The sequence below is a fragment of the Vulpes lagopus genome, chromosome 6, assembly GCF_018345385.1.
Source record: "Vulpes lagopus strain Blue_001 chromosome 6, ASM1834538v1, whole genome shotgun sequence".
Taxonomy (NCBI): domain Eukaryota; kingdom Metazoa; phylum Chordata; class Mammalia; order Carnivora; family Canidae; genus Vulpes; species Vulpes lagopus.
Genome location: NC_054829.1, coordinates 21,994,607 through 22,013,328, shown reverse-complemented (window position 1 = coordinate 22,013,328; position 18,722 = coordinate 21,994,607). Strand labels below are relative to the sequence as shown.

The window sequence follows — 18,722 nt, the reverse complement described above, 5'->3', positions numbered from 1 at the left end:
GCACAGTGGGGTCAGGTGAGTGGGCTGGAGGTGTGACCAGGGGCCAGGTCATCTAAGATTCAGAATTCAATGCTAAGTCAGTGCTAGTATGTACTCTGGTGCCATTGAAAACACTTGACTTGAAGGCAACACAATCTGATTTGTTTTTTTTTTTTTTTTTGAAAAATGACACTAGCTCAAGTATAAAAGGAAATAAAAAGATGCAACTAAAAGGAAAACAAAACCCCCTGAAAACAGAGACACTTTTTTGCTAGTTAGAGAACAAGAAACCAGAAATATTTTGAGGGTGGTACAATAAAGGGAGGGGACTTGAATTTTTTAGAAACTGTCCACCCATTCATCAGACAAACCCTCGATTGTCTAGTGGTTTACAATATAATTAAGTGTTGACTCAGGACTGCTGAACAGTGTCGTTGAGTCAGAAAAAAGCTCCAAGAGGAAAACTTTAGGGACAAATTAATGTCATGTACCACATACCTTCGTTATTCTGCTCCAGTGCTATTCTTGGCCCTCTCATTTCAAAGTTTTAGCAATATCTCTCAGACTGGTGTGCCTCACATGCAATTTTGGCAAGCTAAGCATGGTGACGGAGCCAGATAACTTGTTCCCTGTAGAGTTATAAACTCATCAGCTGTGGGCTGGTAATATAATTTACAGTACACTTTGCCAGCCCTATAAAACGACTTTCTGTTTGCAGGGGAATGGGTCCCTGACAAGAAGAAGTGTTTATAGCTTAATTTTAGCTGCGTTCTCTATTGTTGCTGTAGTAGCAGCCTGTGCATGACGCATCCTAGTCATCTGCCAGACAGCTACAACTTTTTCTTTTTTTCTTTTTGGCAAGCTGAGTACAACATCAGAGTTTGCTTAATATCTACCCCTGTAGCCTATCACTTTAGGCGGTGGTAGCCCTAGCACGCATCTTCATCTTTTGGGACCAAGGAATTGAGACATTCCTTCTGTTGGATACTCCACAGCCATGGTTTATGCCTTGATGAAAATATCTGATGTCTTACTCTTCTAGATAAAGTTCTTCTAAAATGATATTAATAGAAGGTTTGAGAATGGGAAAATCTGAGATATGCCACCTCTGTATTTGTACCCAAATGATTATCTTCCTGCTATTTTTTTTCCTTAGTGTGTTACAATAGCTACTTGCCATTTATATCATCATAGGCTAACAGGGTTACTTGTATTCAGCCATTACCCCAGGTGACTACAGCTAAAATTAAAGCTCCACAAAGTAAAAACTTCTGTTTTGCCCATCTCAAGACCTCTAGCCTAGAAGGGTGCATAGAAACATAATAGGTATTCAAAAACAATGTGTTGAATGAATATGACCAAATATTGACATAGCAAATCTGCCCTAATGATTTAGAAATGAATACTACAAATTATGTAGTATCCCAAGGAGACCATGTTCTTCTGTGAGTTGGCCAAGGGGTTGATGAACTGATGCATCCACCTGAGGCATTGCATAGAATCTAATATTCATTTTAATAATATTCTAAGAGTTGCAAAATTATATGGAATTCAATTCCAGGGGCAATTTATTAACTTGGCTAATTCTTGGTTCTATGCAAATGTTCAGTTGTGAGATTTCCCACTATTAATTCTCTTTTTGTTCATAGTCACATCCATTAGAAGAGAAATCCTTTAATTCACATCCTATGTGCATTGAATTCAGTGTCTGGCACTGTCACAATTATTTTTGTATTCCCTTTCCATAGCTAACTCTGCTTAAGTGATATTGGAAGTAGCTTATGTATATCATACACACATATATATGATATGTATAACATATATACATATCAACAGTATTCTGGGACATCTGTTTCAGAACATTGCTGGTTTTGTACAGCATGATTAATTTTGGAAGTAGGAAAATTTTTCCCAAGTAGGAAAAAAACCCTCCAGTTCCATCCACGTCGAAGCAAATGGTGGGAACTGAAGGGTACTATGCTGAGTGAAATAAGTCAATCGGAGAAGGACAAACATTATATGGTCTCATTCATTTGGGGAATATAAATAATAGTGAAAGGGAATAAAGGGGAAAGGAGCAAAAATAAGTGGGGATATCAGAAAGGGAGACAGAACATGGAAGACTCCTAACTCTGGGAAATGAACTAGGGGTGGTGGAAGGGGAGGTGGGTGGGGGGTGGGGGTGACTGGGTGGCGGGCACTGAGGGGGGGCACTTGATGGGATGAGCACTGGGTGTTATTTTGTATGTTGGCAAATTGAACACCAATAAAAAATAAATTTATTATTAAAAAAATAAAATTAAAAATAAATACATAAATAAATAAACTGGAGCCCAAGTAGGAAAAAAAAAAAGTCTTTAATGTCTCTACAAGAAAAAAATCAAGACTTTGAAATATTACTTCCATTTCCTCAGTTATGAAATAAAAGGTTTGAATGCAGGTAAATTTTACATTTTTTTGGCTATAAATTTTTTTTCAATTCAGACAAAATAATCTCACAATTTCTATGTTTTTTTTTTTTTTTCTGATGAACTGACAGACTGATTCTACTTTAATCAGTTAATTGGACTTATGGAAATTTCTTCATTGGTTTGACTTTTCTAGAAGATTTAATTTATATTTCCAGACAATTTGATTTTGATTCATGTTGAAATAATAATGGCTCAGTCTCTTTTTGGAAAAAAAGCATGTATAAAACTGAGGGATTTTTTTGTGCTGGTGCATTGCAGAACAGTTAATAGGTCAAAAATGTTTTCTCTTTTGCTGCCCTAGAGAACTTGTTTCTCTGGTCTTGCTTTGAATAATACTGAAGCAATCACATTCCAATGAGCATGGCTGTGTGTAGAATAGTCCTCTGAGCCTTCAGCCCAGCCATTTGGAAATCAGAACACTAACAACTAGCATGGGAAATACAAGGACAGGCATAAGGTCAGTCATTAATCACTTCAGTATTCTAGAATAAAGCAAAGGTGATGAATATATAAATCCATTCACTCCAGATCTGTTTGCGCAATCATCCTCATTGATGATTCAGAGATATAGCTTTATTTAAATTTTAGTAACTAGACATCAATAATAATAAGAGGGCAGATGTATTCTCTGGAATACTGATGGGGATATATGACAGAGGGAGGCAGCAAGCTTTAGGCAAAAATAAAAGTCTATAGAATAGTGTTATCTGTCTTTCATAATGAATAGCATAGCTGGATCAGAAAATATCAGAGTCTGTCACTGAACATAGTCTTCCCATGGCTGCTGTGAGCCATGCTTACCATCAAAGATATTAACGGAATCCCTGACTCTGGGTTGCTGAGTGTAATCTTTACTGTGATTATGAAAGTAGACCCATTGTGCAGGGAATTTGAGAATAGGAGAAAGATGAATGTCTACTTTATTTCTCTGTTTAATCAAAGTAGGCTTCATAATGATGATGAATACAAAGTGCTGTAATTAACACTTTATAATGATATTGCAATTTAGTTTGCAGTGCTCTTTCAAACATATTTTCTTATATGATTTTAAAAATATTATTCAAGATATACATAAGGGAAAGGGGAAGCCAGGAAATGGGTGGCTTTCCCAGGGATGCAGGCCCATAAGAGGTGGAATTGGGAGTGGATGGGTCTCCTGACACCTAGGTTCTTTCTGCTGACCAGTGTTACTTCTGATACGGGAATATCCTCACATGAAAGCAATGGACCATCTCTAGACATCAGGGGAATTAAATCACACATGTGTGCACATACATATGTAACATTCATTAAACACACTTTAATAAGGTGTATGGATATTTTTCACATTATGCTTCAGGCTTCACCTTTATGATGGATTCCTTTTTACAACTCATTCTCCACCCTTCTCCACTCAGCTTTGAACCATGGAAGGTTATCTTATATGGATTGCATTAACAGACTTCTTTATCCTCTGTATTCCAGTTAAGTTTCACCAATGGGAAGCACACAAGAAGGATGAGAAAGAACAATGACAGTGATGTCTGAATTTTTAATTTTCTGTCCCTCTCCCTGTGAAATGACTACCAACTGGTCCTTTGACCTAAGGTCATAGCTCTTGTGAGACACTCCTTAACTCACTCCTTCTCTTCCTCAGAGTTTTGGGAATTGACTTTTCCCTTGCTTCATCAGACCAAGGAGAGTAATGGATGTCTACTCCTAATAGCTTTGAATACCACATTACCCCTTAGAAGGTTCACTATGCCTTACCTATACCTTTATAAATATTTACCTTTATTAAACCTTCATAAAATGGCACAATTCGGGTGGGCTGTCTCTTTGCTCTTAGTATCTTGACTGATTCAGTTTTATAATTATACATGTTATAGATGGGGAGACTGAGGCCCAAGAATGCATCACAGTTAAATAATATGAAGATCTAGGATTTCACCTCATTATTCTAAGTCCATGCTTATACAATCATAGTGACAGCACACTGAACAATGATTCTGAATAGGGAGACTAACCTATATGTGTAATTACAACTCTGCACAATAGAGCTTTCTTGAGTGGACTCAGAGATCGAGTCTCAGAAACATACCACCGTTCTTTATAAATGTTATGTTTTGAATTTCATAACACGTTTGCAAGATGGAGCAATAGCAGTAGTGTCTGGAAGAAAATTGAATAAGATTGCATCTAGTCTCTCTCCACACTGTTCTGTCTTCCCTGTACCATCAGTTAGCTTGAAAAGCAAGTCTGATCATGTCACTTCCTGCCTAAAACTACTCTATATTTACTAATATCAAAACTTTCTGTGATTATTTGGTCTCTTATAATGGACCCTCTACATATCTCTTTAGTCTTAACTTTCCTACCCCATCCAAATGCTTGAGCCTATATGGAACCACTATAGTGGTTCTCAGCTGGGGCAATTTTTTTCCCCGAAGGGGCATTTGGCAATGTCTGGAGATACTTTTGGTTTTCATGACTAAAGGGAATGCCAGTGGCATCTAGTTGGTGGACACCATGGTTACTTCTAAACGTCTTACAGTTCACAAGTCACCTCCCACACTTTAAAGTGTCAATATTGTTACATTTGAGAAATCTTGTTCTACATTAGGTACATTGAACTCCCCTTGACCATTTATCAGATGCTGTTATATATGGTTTTATTCTATGCCCTTGTCAACTTTGCCCCTGTACATATGCTGTTACCCCAGCTGGAATGCATTCCCACTCCTCCCTATGTTGTTCGTTCTCTCTTATTCTTAAAACAAGTTATACCCCTCCTCCCTAACAACTCTAGGCAAATATATTGACACCTGAGCTGAGTTCTCACAGCACTTTGTTCATTCTTTAGTATAACAATTTACCTGTTTGTGTCTCTAATTCCAGCTTATTATAAGCTCATTAAAGACAGCAGCCATGTTACTCCCCTCTCCATTTCAGGAATGTCTGGCACATATTAGATATTAATCATTGAATGAATGAGGAAATATTATTGCAAAGTGATGAGATTTAGCCTGATGAATTGTGTGATGTTTAATTTTTATAAATTAAGTTACATTTTGAATTTAGTAGGAAAATTTGCTATTTAAGAAAAGCTGAATGAATTCTTTGGTTAAATAAACATTTTCTTAAAAACTGTAGATCTTTGGATGCCTGGGTGGCTCAGTGGTTGAACGTCTGCCTTTGGCTCAGGGCATGATCCCAGAGTTCTGGGATCAAGTCCCACATTGGGCTCCCTGACAGGAGTCTGCTTCTCCCTGTGCCTATGTCTTTGCCTGTCTCTGTGTGTCTCTCATGAATAAATAAATAAAACCTTAAAAAATATATAGAGAGAGCTTATGATAAACTGGAGTTCTTGTATCCTGTTACCTTTCCTTCCTGCCTTCCTGTCTCTCTCCTTTCCTCCCTCCCTCTTTTCCTTCCTTCCACTAAAAAGTATTCACATGTATATACCTGCTCTTCTTAAAGTGAGAAATGTCCATCAAATTTTTATTATAGCGTTACAGTGCTCTAGTTTGTTTGGGGGAAGAGAAGCCCATATGACTGTGTGTATTGGCAGCATTTTGAGAATGTGAAAGGTTAGTTCTTTTCAGCCTTGTCCACAAGAGGAAGGGTATTGCCCTATATCAATTTTGTTGATTCCCCAGAACTGTTGGCCACTGTTGGGTCTGCTTGGAGCTAGAGATTTATGTTGTTCCTGCTGCTGCAAAATACAGAATTAGAACCTGGCAGGCATTCCTGTATAAATTTGCACACTGTTTAAGATCAGCCGAGTTTGGGTGGAGAGGAAGCAATCTGTGTATTTGGGAGGTTTTGTCAGAATAAAACACACTTAAGGAGTGTGTAAGGCAAGTAGCTGCATGAATGAATAGGAGGATGTATTGAAGGTACAAAAAGAAAAGACAATGTGGAGAGTGATTATTTAATGGTACTTTGAGTACACAGTTGGCCATGAAAGTATCAGTGGGAGGATGGTGGGAAAAAGATACCTGCCAGGAATACCCTCTCTCAAGTTAAACAAAAAAGAATATACCAGTTAAATAATCATTAGCCTCAAGTAAGGAAAGAGGTATAACTCCGTGTCATAAATCTCAAAAAGTAAGAGAAAGATAAATGATTTGGAAGCAAAGCCAAGAGGAATGGCCAAGCAGAAGGAGGCTGCCAACTCTGCCTGTGTTCCTCAGATACTGTCTAGTTGATAAAAATATTGAAAATTATCCCTAATACCTTGATAGAGGGAAAAGAAATAGACTGGGTAGGTGTTCTAATCTGGTCCCACTTTTGAGTGAAGAGTAGTGGAAACGGCAGGGGGAGGGGTGGAATATGTATCACAGAAATAGACAGTGGGACTGGGAATAAAAAGATAAGTCTCAAGGGGTCTCAAGAAGTCTCAAGAAGTCTCAAGAAGTACTAATGCATCCCCTCCATTGCCTTGGGACACACTCTGTAACCAGGTGGGGGTGACTTCTCCTCCATATACTTAACAAAGCTTCAGAAATGAGAACAGAGCCTTGGCAGCTAAACGAAAGTTATACAGTCTTGCCTGAGCTCTTCATCTCTCCTCTCATTTTGTTCCCATATTTTATCATCTCTGAAGTTACAGAAAATAACTATGTAGAACTAAAAATATGAAGCCTTTCAAATGTAGGTGGCTCTGGGAGTCAAGTCCCTGAACCTATGTCTGAACAGTTAGAAACTCTGGACAGAGTCACCTGAGTATGAGCAGGAAAGTCAATGACGTGACAATGGAAGTGCAAAACAGCAGAAGAAATAAAGTAAAATAAAAATAAAGGAAGTGATATAGCTTAGAAAAGTCTAAGAATTTGGTCTTAAAGAAAATAAAGGACAGAAGAATTTCCCATGAGCTATATTCTGTAGCTCATTTGCAGTGTAGAATAACTTTAGAAATTTTAATGGCACAAGAATTCAAAGGAAAAATTTAAGACAAATGGACTGAGTGAAAGGAAAAAGGAGATTTTAGATGGAAGGGAGAAAAATGTGAGAGCCAAAACAATGCAGTCTCATAACTAAATTGGCAGAAGGGGCAACTCCCAAGTACTAGTCTCTTTCTGAACATGAAGCAAAATTTTACAGTCTCTGAACTGCAAAAGAAGTCTCCAATTCACATACATCTAACAGAGAAAGGATTAAAAAATTAACTGATTATAGAGACTTAACTATAATATTTAACCAATAAGGGCTTATACTGACCCAGAGACAACACCTAGGAAGGCAAGCTAAAAGGTAAAAATGGGGAAGTATTTGAGCAGGGAAATCAGAGCTGTCACACTGCCTGGAAAGTATAAATCACAAAATTCTTTCAGCCAAGGTGCTAAACAAATAAATAAATGGACAGACAACAGGAAGCAGCCCTGGTGGTGGTAGGTGGGGATGTGAGGAGCAGTACCCAGACTTAACCTAAAATGCGCGGTTTTCAACAAAAAATTGTGAACCATGCATCGAAATGGGAAAGTGTGACCCCCACACAGAAATATATGCTGGCAATGGTAACTGCCTTTGAGGGGCTCCAGATGTTGGACTTAGCAGACAGATTCCATGGAAGCTGTTATGTTAAATATGTTAAAAGAATTAAGGAAACTACAGTTAAAGAAAGGGAAAATAAAATAATAGTGATACATCAAAGAGGGAGTATTAATAAAGAGATACAAATGATATATTCTTTTCAACTTTAAAATTTCCATTTGGAGATTTTGTATACATAATACATAAATTTGGAATTAAACAGTATAGGAACCCAAACATAAAATTCACTAGAGGTGCCTCAACAGTGGATTTGAGTCAGCAGAAGAATCAGCAAACTTGAGATAGATCAATAGAGATTACATACATAGTTCTTACATCGTTCGTCTGAATAGAAGAACGAAAATGAATGAAGGTAAATGAACAGAGTGCCAGAGAAATGTGGGGCACCTTTAAGTGTCCAACATATATAAGATGGGAGTACTGGAAAGAATGGAGAAGGGGACAGAAAAGAGTATTTAAAGAATTAATAACAGGAAATTCTCCCAATTTAATGAAAAACATGAATCTACACAACAAAGAAGCTGGATGGACTCTAAATAGGAAAAATACAAAGAGATTTACTTCCAGACCCATTATAATAAAACAGTTGAAAGCCAAAGATAAAGAAGGGATCTTGAAAGCAGCAAGAGGAAAATGACTTGTCACATACTAGGGCACCACCATGAGATTAACAGTTGACATCTCTTCAGAACAGTGGAGGCCAGAGGCAACAAGATGACATTCAGTGTGCTGAAAGAAACAGAAATGTCAGCCACGATCTCTACATCTAACAGAGCTGTATTTTATTTTATTTTTAAAGATTTTATTTATTTATTCATGAAGACACACAGAGAGAGGCAGAGACATAGGCAGAGGGAGAAGCAGTCTCCCCACAGGGAGCCCGATGCAGGACTTGATCATAGGACCCTGAGATCATGACCTGAGCCAAAGGCAGACAATCAATTACTGAGCTACCCAGATGCCCCCATGGCTGTATTTTAAAAGTAAAGGTGAAATAAAGACATTCCCAGGTAAACCCAAACAGAGAGTACACTGCTGGTATACCTGCCTTTTAAGAACTGCTCACTGCTTTTATTCTTCATGCTGAAAGGAAGTGACAGCAGACAGTAATTTGCATTTACATGAAAAAACAAAGAGCTCCAGTAAAGGTAATTATGAGGTAATGATAAAAGACAGCATAATTACCCATTTCTTTTTCTTTTTTCTCTTAGCTGATTTAAAACACAATTGCATAAAACAATATCTATAAAATTGTATTGTTGGGCCTATAACATATAGAATTGTGTTATATTTGACAATAAACCACAAATGAATGAAACTATATTAGAGAAAGGAAATGACACCAGATGGTAACTGGAATCTGCAAGAAGAAATGAAGTGAGACAGAAAAGGTAAATAATAAGCTTAATTAAAAAAAAAAACTCTATAAATATATTTGAGCTCTCTTTTCTTCTTAAGAAGACATATGTTTTTAGTTTTTCTTTAAAGTTTTAATTTATTTTACAGCAAGAGAGAGCGAGCGAGTGGGGGGAGGAGTAGAGGGAGAGAGAGAATCTCAAGCAAACTCCCCACTGAGTGTGAAGCCTGATGCTGGCTGGATTTCACAATCCTGAGATCACAACCCGAGCTGAAATTAAGTGGGTCACTAAACTGACTGGGTCACCCAGCTACCCCCAGAAGACTTGTTTTTAAAAAGCAATCATTATAACAGAGTATTGTTGAATTTGTGTGTATAGATATAATGTGAATAACAATAACAAAATAAGGAGTAAAGCTATGCAAGAGCAGTTTCTATATGTTATAAGAATTAAGTGAGTATAAATATGAAGTATTTTTTGATTAGATGTATATTGTAAGACCTATGGCAACCACTAAGAAATTAGGTAAAAAATGTAAAGAATCATTAAACAAATGAAATTTGTATGCTAGGAAATCTACACTTAAGATGAAAGGAGGGCAGCCCCTGTGACTTAGAAGTTTGGTGCCACCTTTGGCCTGGGGCATGATCCTGGAGACCCGGGATCAAGTTCCAGGTCGGGCTCCCTGCCCTGCTTCTCCCACTGCCCGCCCTCCCCCCCCCCCCCACCGATAAATGAATAAAATCTTTAAGATGAAAGGAGAGTAAATAAGGAAAGAGGAATAAAAGAGGGGAACTCTGTGAGTACCATTATGTGGGCCTCTTGTGACATGGTCTTAAAAAACTCAGTCATCCAACGTGTTTCAGATTGAATAACTTTCCTTATTAAGACTCATTTTCCCCCTCAACATATTACTATTCATGGTGCTCCTTGCATTTGAAATCTTTTAAGCAAGTTAATAAGAATCCTAGGATGGATTTTTTTTTTTCAGCAGATTCCTATATTAAATTTTCTGCTTCATCACACTCCTCTTAAAAATATCAAGTTGATCATGGAGTACACAGAGCTGCACACAAAGATATACATTGAGATACACACTTTATTTTGTGCTATGAGCTGTTTATATACTTATCGGAAATTTATTCGCTGGTACTACAAACATTGACATAAAGATATATTAACTTATACATATGTTCTGGTACTACACATATCCAGAGGGATAAAAGTGACCATTACATTTGGGTTTTATTTAAGTTGAGTACTTGAAAACAACCATTTCAGGACTCACTGAATAATCTCTATTAAAAAGGAGTGTGTACATATGTATGGGTGTGTATAGTAAAAGGTATATAGTAATAATTAATAGTGTTCATAATTACAGAAACACAAAGCATTGTGCATATTCATATATAACATATTTAGAAACGTGTGTATTATCTGTTTATGTAATTTTTCATGTTCATAAATAACATATAGCTTTAAATAATGACATGCATATATGACACACTCACACATACATAAGAACACCACACTCTACCATAAAGCATTATAGATGTGCTTTTAGTGCTTAGAAACATGGATATGCTCCTGCCATAGCCCTCTGACAATTTGGGAGAATGGTTAAGGGTATATCCACAAGAATCAAACTGTCGATGTTCACCTCCCTGTTTTGCCGCTTGTTAGCTGTGTAACCTGGAATCTATAAAATCTAATAATAATATTGTTTTCCTTGTGATGTTCTTATAAGCATTAAATGTCTTAATGCATGTAAAGTTATAGAAAGCACCAGGCAAACATTAAGTGCTCAATAAATTCTAGCTATCACTTTTGATCTTCTTTGATTCTGCTCTTCCAGGAGATAAAATAGTTTCTTTCACATCTGGAGCATGTGTTAAATTTAGATTATGTTTCCCATTTAAGCATACATCTTCATAATATGTCTGTTATTGTGATAGTGTCTGCAACTGTTACACCTTTATTTGTGATCTTAGAATTTACAGATTGCAATGTGCAGCTATTAGCATGTCTTGAGTATTATGCAGGTGATGGTTGCTTCTTAGTATTGAGCAGGTGTGTTTATATTGCTTTTCATGGACCTTTTGTGTGTTGTGTAAATAGGGTGGTGATATGATGATGACATAGACTATCTTGAGTACCTTTATGTGGTTGGCCTGGTCGCTTCCTATTCTGATTTCTTTTATACATGAGCATAGAAGATGTTTGTCTCTTTTGTTCACCATTATATCCACAACACCTAGAAGAGTGCCTGGTACATAATATCAGAAATGAATGCATTATGCTATTTTACAAACTAAAACCATTCACTTACTTCCCAGTATCCACCCAAATCCACTGATTTTATTGTAATCTCAAATAACGGTTATATAACTACTTCTCAAAATATGATTGAAGCTTCTGTTAAATTGAATAGCTTGTTTTCGTCTGAGCATTTCCCTTCTTTTTTTTCCTTTATGTGTATAGAGATGCTATTTTATCTACTGACAAGTCTGATGCTGTCACCTCTTTCATTACAAACTAAGACCATCTCAGACTCTAACCCCTCTTCTCTGCTCACTTGCATACTACAGTCTCTCTCTCCTGAGGGCCCCTGGCTTTATTGATATATATTTTCTGGGTCATTTAATCACTTTTATAATCTAGTACAGTTGCTTTCACATGCCAACAGAACAAGGACCTTTTAGGTTTCACTTTTGAACCCTCCATAGTACGTGTAGGTAGGAAGCAACTATTGGCAACAGCAAATATTTAATGAGAACCTACTCAGTGCCAGATACTGAGCCCAGTGACAGGTTTGCTTCACAGCGATGTGAATGATAGTCTCTTTCTGCCTTCTCTAAAAATATTTGTTAAATGAACAATGGAGCAAATTCACATTTTGAGCAGCATGGTGTTGCAGAACGGGCACTGGATTTGTACAGGAAACACTGGCTTAAAATCCAGGATGTCTGACTTTGAGATGTTAACTGCCTCTTAGAGCCTTGGTTTTCTGTTTGAAATAGGAATAATAGATCTACATTGTAAGCATTGAGATAACATAATGGGGTGGAGTGGGGGCACTTCTAGCTGAAGTGCTTGGGCTAGAGAAGGCATCAAACAAAAGCGAGTTTCTCCCTTTCTCAGAAAAGTGCCATTTGAATAAAAGTAGAATTATTCATTCTCGGGTATCATTATCTTTTTGAGGTGGTGGTTCTAGCTCTGGTTCTGTAGATCCTCTTTGAATGAATCAAGCAAACTCTCACAGTGCCTGGCTACTAGGGGGTTTGGGACCAGGCTGGGCTATTGCTCTTTCCTCCTTCTGGAAATGTCTGTTTGTTTGCTGTGGTGATTATAAAATGCTTTCCTCCTATTCCTCATGAAATACTTCCTAGAGTCTAAGTTTTGTTTAATGTGTTTTTGTTTTGTCTATAGCATGTGGAATTAAATCACTACTATTTATGGGGGCATTTTCATGTTTGGAAAACATCTTCACATCCGTTATTTTGTTTGACACACTTGATAAGTCTGTGAGCATGACAGGGCAGGGACCAGTGCCATTGTATGCCTTTTAAAGGCAAGTAAGGAAATAGAACCTCAGAGTTTAAGTGGCCTTCCCAAGGTCACATAGCTTAAAACTGGTAGCACTAGAGGCCTAATCAACACAAGTCACCTGGCTATGAATTTCATGCCCTCTCTACCCTACTCTCCTTACCCTGGAAGCAAAGGAAACTCTGATATCCTTCATCTTGACAGTCTCCTCCATTCTTCTTTGCAGAGGCGTCAATCTTGAGCTACGACGGCAGCATGTACATGAAGATCATCATGCCCATGGTCATGCACACTGAGGCAGAGGATGTGTCCTTCCGCTTCATGTCCCAGCGAGCTTATGGGCTGCTGGTGGCTACTACCTCCAGGGACTCTGCAGACACCCTGCGTTTGGAGCTGGATGGGGGGCGTGTCAAGCTCATGGTTAACTTAGGTATCGTATGAAGTACCCTCTGCCACTTTGTTTGGGCTTGTCTTCCCTTTCTTTTCTGATTTTCATTGGTTTGATTGAATTCTTTGTTTGTTTCTTAAAAATTAGCTGCTCACCTCTTGTTTAATAGACCAAGGATAAAACCCAACAGCAACAAACACCTTCTCCTTGTTTCTGCATGAGGTTTTGATGTCAATTTCTGGTTTCTGACAGTGGTGGTTTTTGTTTTTTCTTACTAGATTATTTATTTTTTAAGTTTCCTTTCTTGGTTTTTTGGAACCGTTTAGCTTTGTGTAAAACACGCTACTTTGGTCCATCTTTTGATCAATCACATTGCCATTAAGTCTAACTCCTTGGTCACCACTCAAAACAGTCAAAGCCGAGGACAGAGATAAGAAAGCAAGTGGAGGCAAAAGGGGAGATTGGGGTTGGAAAGAACTAAGCTTTGTGGGTAGAATGAGAGCTGCATTGTTTCTTTCTCCACAAATGGTAGTTCTGGTGGCACTGGTATCTCTTTCTACTTTCTCCTAATGAGGAGGATGAGTCAGATTGTTTCTGTTGTCCCACTGGAAAAACAATTTTCTAAGTTTATAGAGTCTCTGACATGTGGAAGGAGAATGTAGCCCCTGATATGTATCCCCTTCTTCCTTCCTGACATTCTTACCCATCATCTAGCAGTTTTTATCAAGATTGTTATGCTACACTGTTAGTGACTAACAGTGTCCTCTGTCCCCCTCTGTCCCCCTCATGTAATACATATGAATTTTTCCTTAGTGTTGAAAAATTATGACAATCTCAAATTTGCAGCTTTATTGGGGGAGGATTTGTTCTTCCACTGTAATTACCTGTAATAGATACTCTGGAAACTCCCCTCCTGATGGCCTCACATTCACCCCTGCTACTGACCTTCTTGACTGGATTCTGATTGCTCTTCTATGGAGAATGGGAACCTCTTGATTTCTGGAAGGAAAGAAACCAATTTCATTTTTACTCAGTAGAAAGTCAGTGCCCTCTGTCAATAGGATGAGTGGTATGGCTGAGTCCACGCTTTCTAAACCATGGGTTTGTTTGGGTATATAGCATATGTTCAGATATAGAGCTCCTTTATAAAGACTCCAGGGGAATGGCTTGTTAGAGGTGTGGGGAAGACATGACAGACAAATGTACCTGATACAAGACCATATAAAACCTTAGATGGCCTACTGGGAAGGTGGAGTTTGGAATCCATACCAGTCTTTCCTGCTGTCAGGTCAACTGGTCACACTTGGAAAATGCCTACACTACAATCCTAAAAATCTCTAGGACACAGAGGACTGTTTTGAGCAGTGGCTTTACTTGTCTTTTTTTTTTCTTCCAATTTGCAGCTTTTACAACACTATGCCCTTTATCTTCTCCAATCTCATTTGATTTCTATTGTCACTGTGTCTGTTGTTTTTTCTTTGGTTTGTGTATGTGTGTGTTTGGTTATTTTGGGTTTTGTTTTTCTTTTTGCTGATCTTTGTGTTCTTGAGTTTTCAGTCCTCCCCACCATCAGCCATGGTAAATCAAAAGATGGTATTCAACCCTTCAAAGGCCCAAAGCCTGCGGCCCGCATAGCAAACAGCCTTGAGAACAGAGTGTACTGAGCAGCCTGCAGGGGCTGGCATACCCCTGTCCCTCCCACCTTCCCTTCCTTACACCATCCTCCCCACCTCCAACAAACCAACAAAAGAGTGTATATGATCTAAAACCAACAACCCGTAGCTGATTGTTTTCTTCTCTGAAAAATAGCAGAAGAAAGTTTTTTAAAAAAATTTAAAAACCCAAATAAACATAAAAACAAACATAGCATCCTAAATAGTTCACAGAAAAAGATGAAGACAATTTTTAACTCTGCATATATTTCAAAGTAAGAGAGAACCATATATATATATGTATAGATGATTAGCCCCATGGGATACTGAGAAAATATATACTATCTTTAAACAGAAAATATACTTTCCTTCTTAGACATTGCTTTGTAAAATGAGAAAGCCAATTGTGGTAGGCCTTATATCTTAGAATAAATACAGGTGGGGGGAAGGTAAAAAGGGATGAGGAAGGAGATGGAGAGATTCTCTCTCTTACGCACATGTGCATACACACACACAGAGGCAGTTAATCAGAGTTGCCATGTGTATACCTAGAAACATTATTTTTCTATATTAAACTCTGCCCCAAATATGAGAGAAGTACCTCTTTAAAAGACTGCTTTTGCCTTTTGACTCCATTTAGCATACACTCAGTCTGTCTCCTCCGACGTTGAGATATCTTAGGTAAAAGAGAGTTGGAGAGCACTGTGCTTTTCAGAAGCAACAGTGACTTCTTTTTTTCTCCTGAAGAGTATGGTTCACCAGAATGACTGGTTTGAATTTACTTACCTTTCTTTCAAACCTTACATGGAAAACAAAACTGAAATTCCCTCTGCTTATATATACAAAACTCTTTACAGTCATGCTTTGTTTAAAGGTGCTCTTTCCCTTCCCTCCCCAAAATATACCCCTTGGTGAATGTTTTCTCCTTATTATGAGTTCATATTTACCTTTTCTTGGTTATAGAAGAAAACGTCTCTAAGCAGGGTTTGCATTCATATTTATTCCATAAGAACTAACTTCAGATGATTATTTTGTTCACCATTTCAGTTGTGTGTCTTTTCTAGCATATGCACAAATGATATTACAGTTTATTTCAAATTGGTCACACATATAAGCTTATGATATAAAGCCTAGTATATATTTCTCTGATATAATGCATCTATCTCCTAAATGTTAAGGAGACTAGGGTTTCCCATGGGCCTTGCTCTCTAAAGATAGCTAGAGGTGATAACAGCAGGCATGAGAAAGGTCCTACAATGCACAGCCCATTTTTGAAAATTGATAGATTGGCTATTAATCAATCATATTTTTATTCCTTACAGTTATAGCATGTAATAATAATATTGTATTATTATAATGTATTTTAAAACTTTATTTCAGTCAGCCACTAATTTTGTGAGATAAACCAAGGAAGTGCTTTTATGTTTTCTTTTACGGATGTGAGGCACAGAAAAAAGCATTTGACTTTACAAAGCTAACATAAAAAGTTGATAGTGGAGCTGAGACTGGAACCCAGGTTTCTAAAATGCTAGATCAAGTGGGTCATCTGTTATTTCCACAGGTCAATACTGTGGATCAATGATGTGGCAGTCTTGATGACTTCTAACTGCTTTCATGATGGTTACCTTTAAAACATGCACAGAAGGAATCTTTTTTTCCTTAGTGCCTGGTTTGAATTGAGCCATAGAGCTGAAAAGTCAGTCAATATTGGCATCTCATTCATGACCCTTTCAAATCCTCAGCAGGATGCCAGCAAGCCTTCTTCAATGATGGAAACTTATAGGGAGTGTCAAGCAGTTTGGTTAATTGTATTCAAATTCTCCAGATGTTCCGTCTCTGGCAATATGGACTTGCTGACGATTGTTTACAGTAGCATGTTGAAGACACACAACTCCTAGACACATTCACCTCCTCCATGCTTTCAGCCCAAAGCTTATTAACCTACAAAATAATAATCTCCCATTTACTAAAATTAAACCAAAACAACCGTAATTTAAACAGAATGAACAACACATATACAGACTCAGATACCTTGCCAAGGCTACGGCAGAGATAGAACTTTGGCTTCCACTCAAGATAGATCTAACGGAAGCTTTCCCAGCCAATTCCCCAGATTCGCTTTTCATCAAAAAATACCTCCTCCCTATCAAGACTACCCTCTCAGAGCCTATGAACAAGGCACCGGGTAGATAATTTTTTTCTCGAACCACTTATTCCTTAGGTAAAGTATCAAAATAATTTCTCATTTCTCAACTTAACCAGTTGTCTACTGTCTGGAAAGCTCTAATTCCTCACACTGGTTTAGAGACACCATTCAGTTCATGGAACCTTTTGAGTGAACCCAGCACTTCCCCCTAGACCAGGTCCTTGTCTAAAAATAAGATCCTTAACAGCATAGAAGGAAGACAGCCACTTCTTGTTTACAGTTCTCAGGTTTGGGGCTTTCTGCCCCTCTCCCTCCTCCCTTCTCTCGTAAACGTGCCAGCACACCTGTTTCCCATGTCTTCATCATACATCAGGAAGGGGTATTTCTCCAGCTTTGGCTGATGGTAGGTGCAACCTGTAGCTGAAGCCCGACCCCTTCCTCCCTATTTGTCCTCCCCCTTCCCAGTCCTCACCAGGGGCATGGCCTCTTCTGTTTGGTGATCGTACCAGTTGCTCCAGGGCTGTTTGCTCCCACTTTTCTGTTGCGGTTGACGACACATGACAAACCTAACCGCACGAAACCAAACCCAGATTTTTCTCAAGAGATGTTCTTCTGGGGAACAAATAAGCGTCCTGCCTCCTTCCTCAGAATGCTTGGGTGTTCTATATTTCTCCTATCTGGATTTCCATAGTTTCATTCTGCCCTGTCTTTTGCCACTGTTTCCTCTTTCACCTGGTAACTTAAAATGGTTTACTTTGGGAGATTCAAATGGTGGCATTATCCTTGACGAGTCCTCCAAAACTTTTGGGTCTGCTTTAGGCAGAGGAGCTCAGTTTCTAACTGTATTTTTTTCCTGTGACTTTTTTTTCCTTTTCTTGTCTTACACCTACGTGTTAGTATCCAGCTTTAAACAAATTCTTTTTGGAATTCCCACCATGATAAATCAAATTTAACTTCAACTGGGCAACTTTGTGACAACTAATCTGAGACCTTTTTTAACCGTTCTATCTAATCCCCTACTAGTAATCATTGACTCTACTCTAGACCTTTTGTGCTGGGTGTCCATGACTCTAAACAGATATTAATAAAGGATAGAAACTCAGATCTCTGGCATTGGATATCCTGTGTGATTACCAGCGCTGGAAAATTAGCCACCCTTTCCCCCTCTTTTTCCCATTAAAAAATATAAAAACAAAGAATTTTCTTCCCTTTAAATGCAGAATTACCGAGTGAAATAGGTAGGACATCAAAGGTACCTGAGACCTCCTCCCCATATACCTGTCTCGCCTTCTCCTGGAATGCTGTAGGCACTTGATTTAGTCTGAGCATTCAGGCAGGAAGACGGAGATTGGCTTCATGAGTGGGTTGGTCTAGGAGCCTTTGAAACAATAGCAGAGAACCCAGTCAATTGTGATAATATCATGCAGCTCCTTCTACCCTACACCCAACCCCACCTCTCTAAAATCTGGGATGGGTGTTTGTGCGGTTAGCTGTTTGCAAGTGGCCATTTTATGACAGGAAATGACCAGGTGGTATTAACCCTTTCCTTATCTCTAGGGATAATGGCAAGTCTGCCTACGCAAATTTCTGTAGCATCTGGGGCCCAAGTAAAGAGGGTGGAGGGAGTTTGTTTTTAGAAAAAGAGAA

The 18,722-nt window shown here is 38.3% G+C and overlaps 1 protein-coding gene across 3 annotated transcripts in view; it reads left to right on the top strand.

Annotated features, from left to right (window-relative positions):
- The window catches only part of NRXN3 (neurexin 3), a 1,543,117-nt gene that overhangs the window by 572,376 nt on the left and 952,019 nt on the right, over nucleotides 1-18,722 (top strand). For all 3 annotated transcript variants that reach the window (XM_041758643.1, XM_041758640.1, XM_041758644.1), the window contains one exon: nucleotides 13,116-13,319. In XM_041758643.1, coding sequence (XP_041614577.1) covers nucleotides 13,116-13,319 — 204 coding nt within the window. The remainder of the gene's footprint in view (nucleotides 1-13,115; nucleotides 13,320-18,722) is intronic.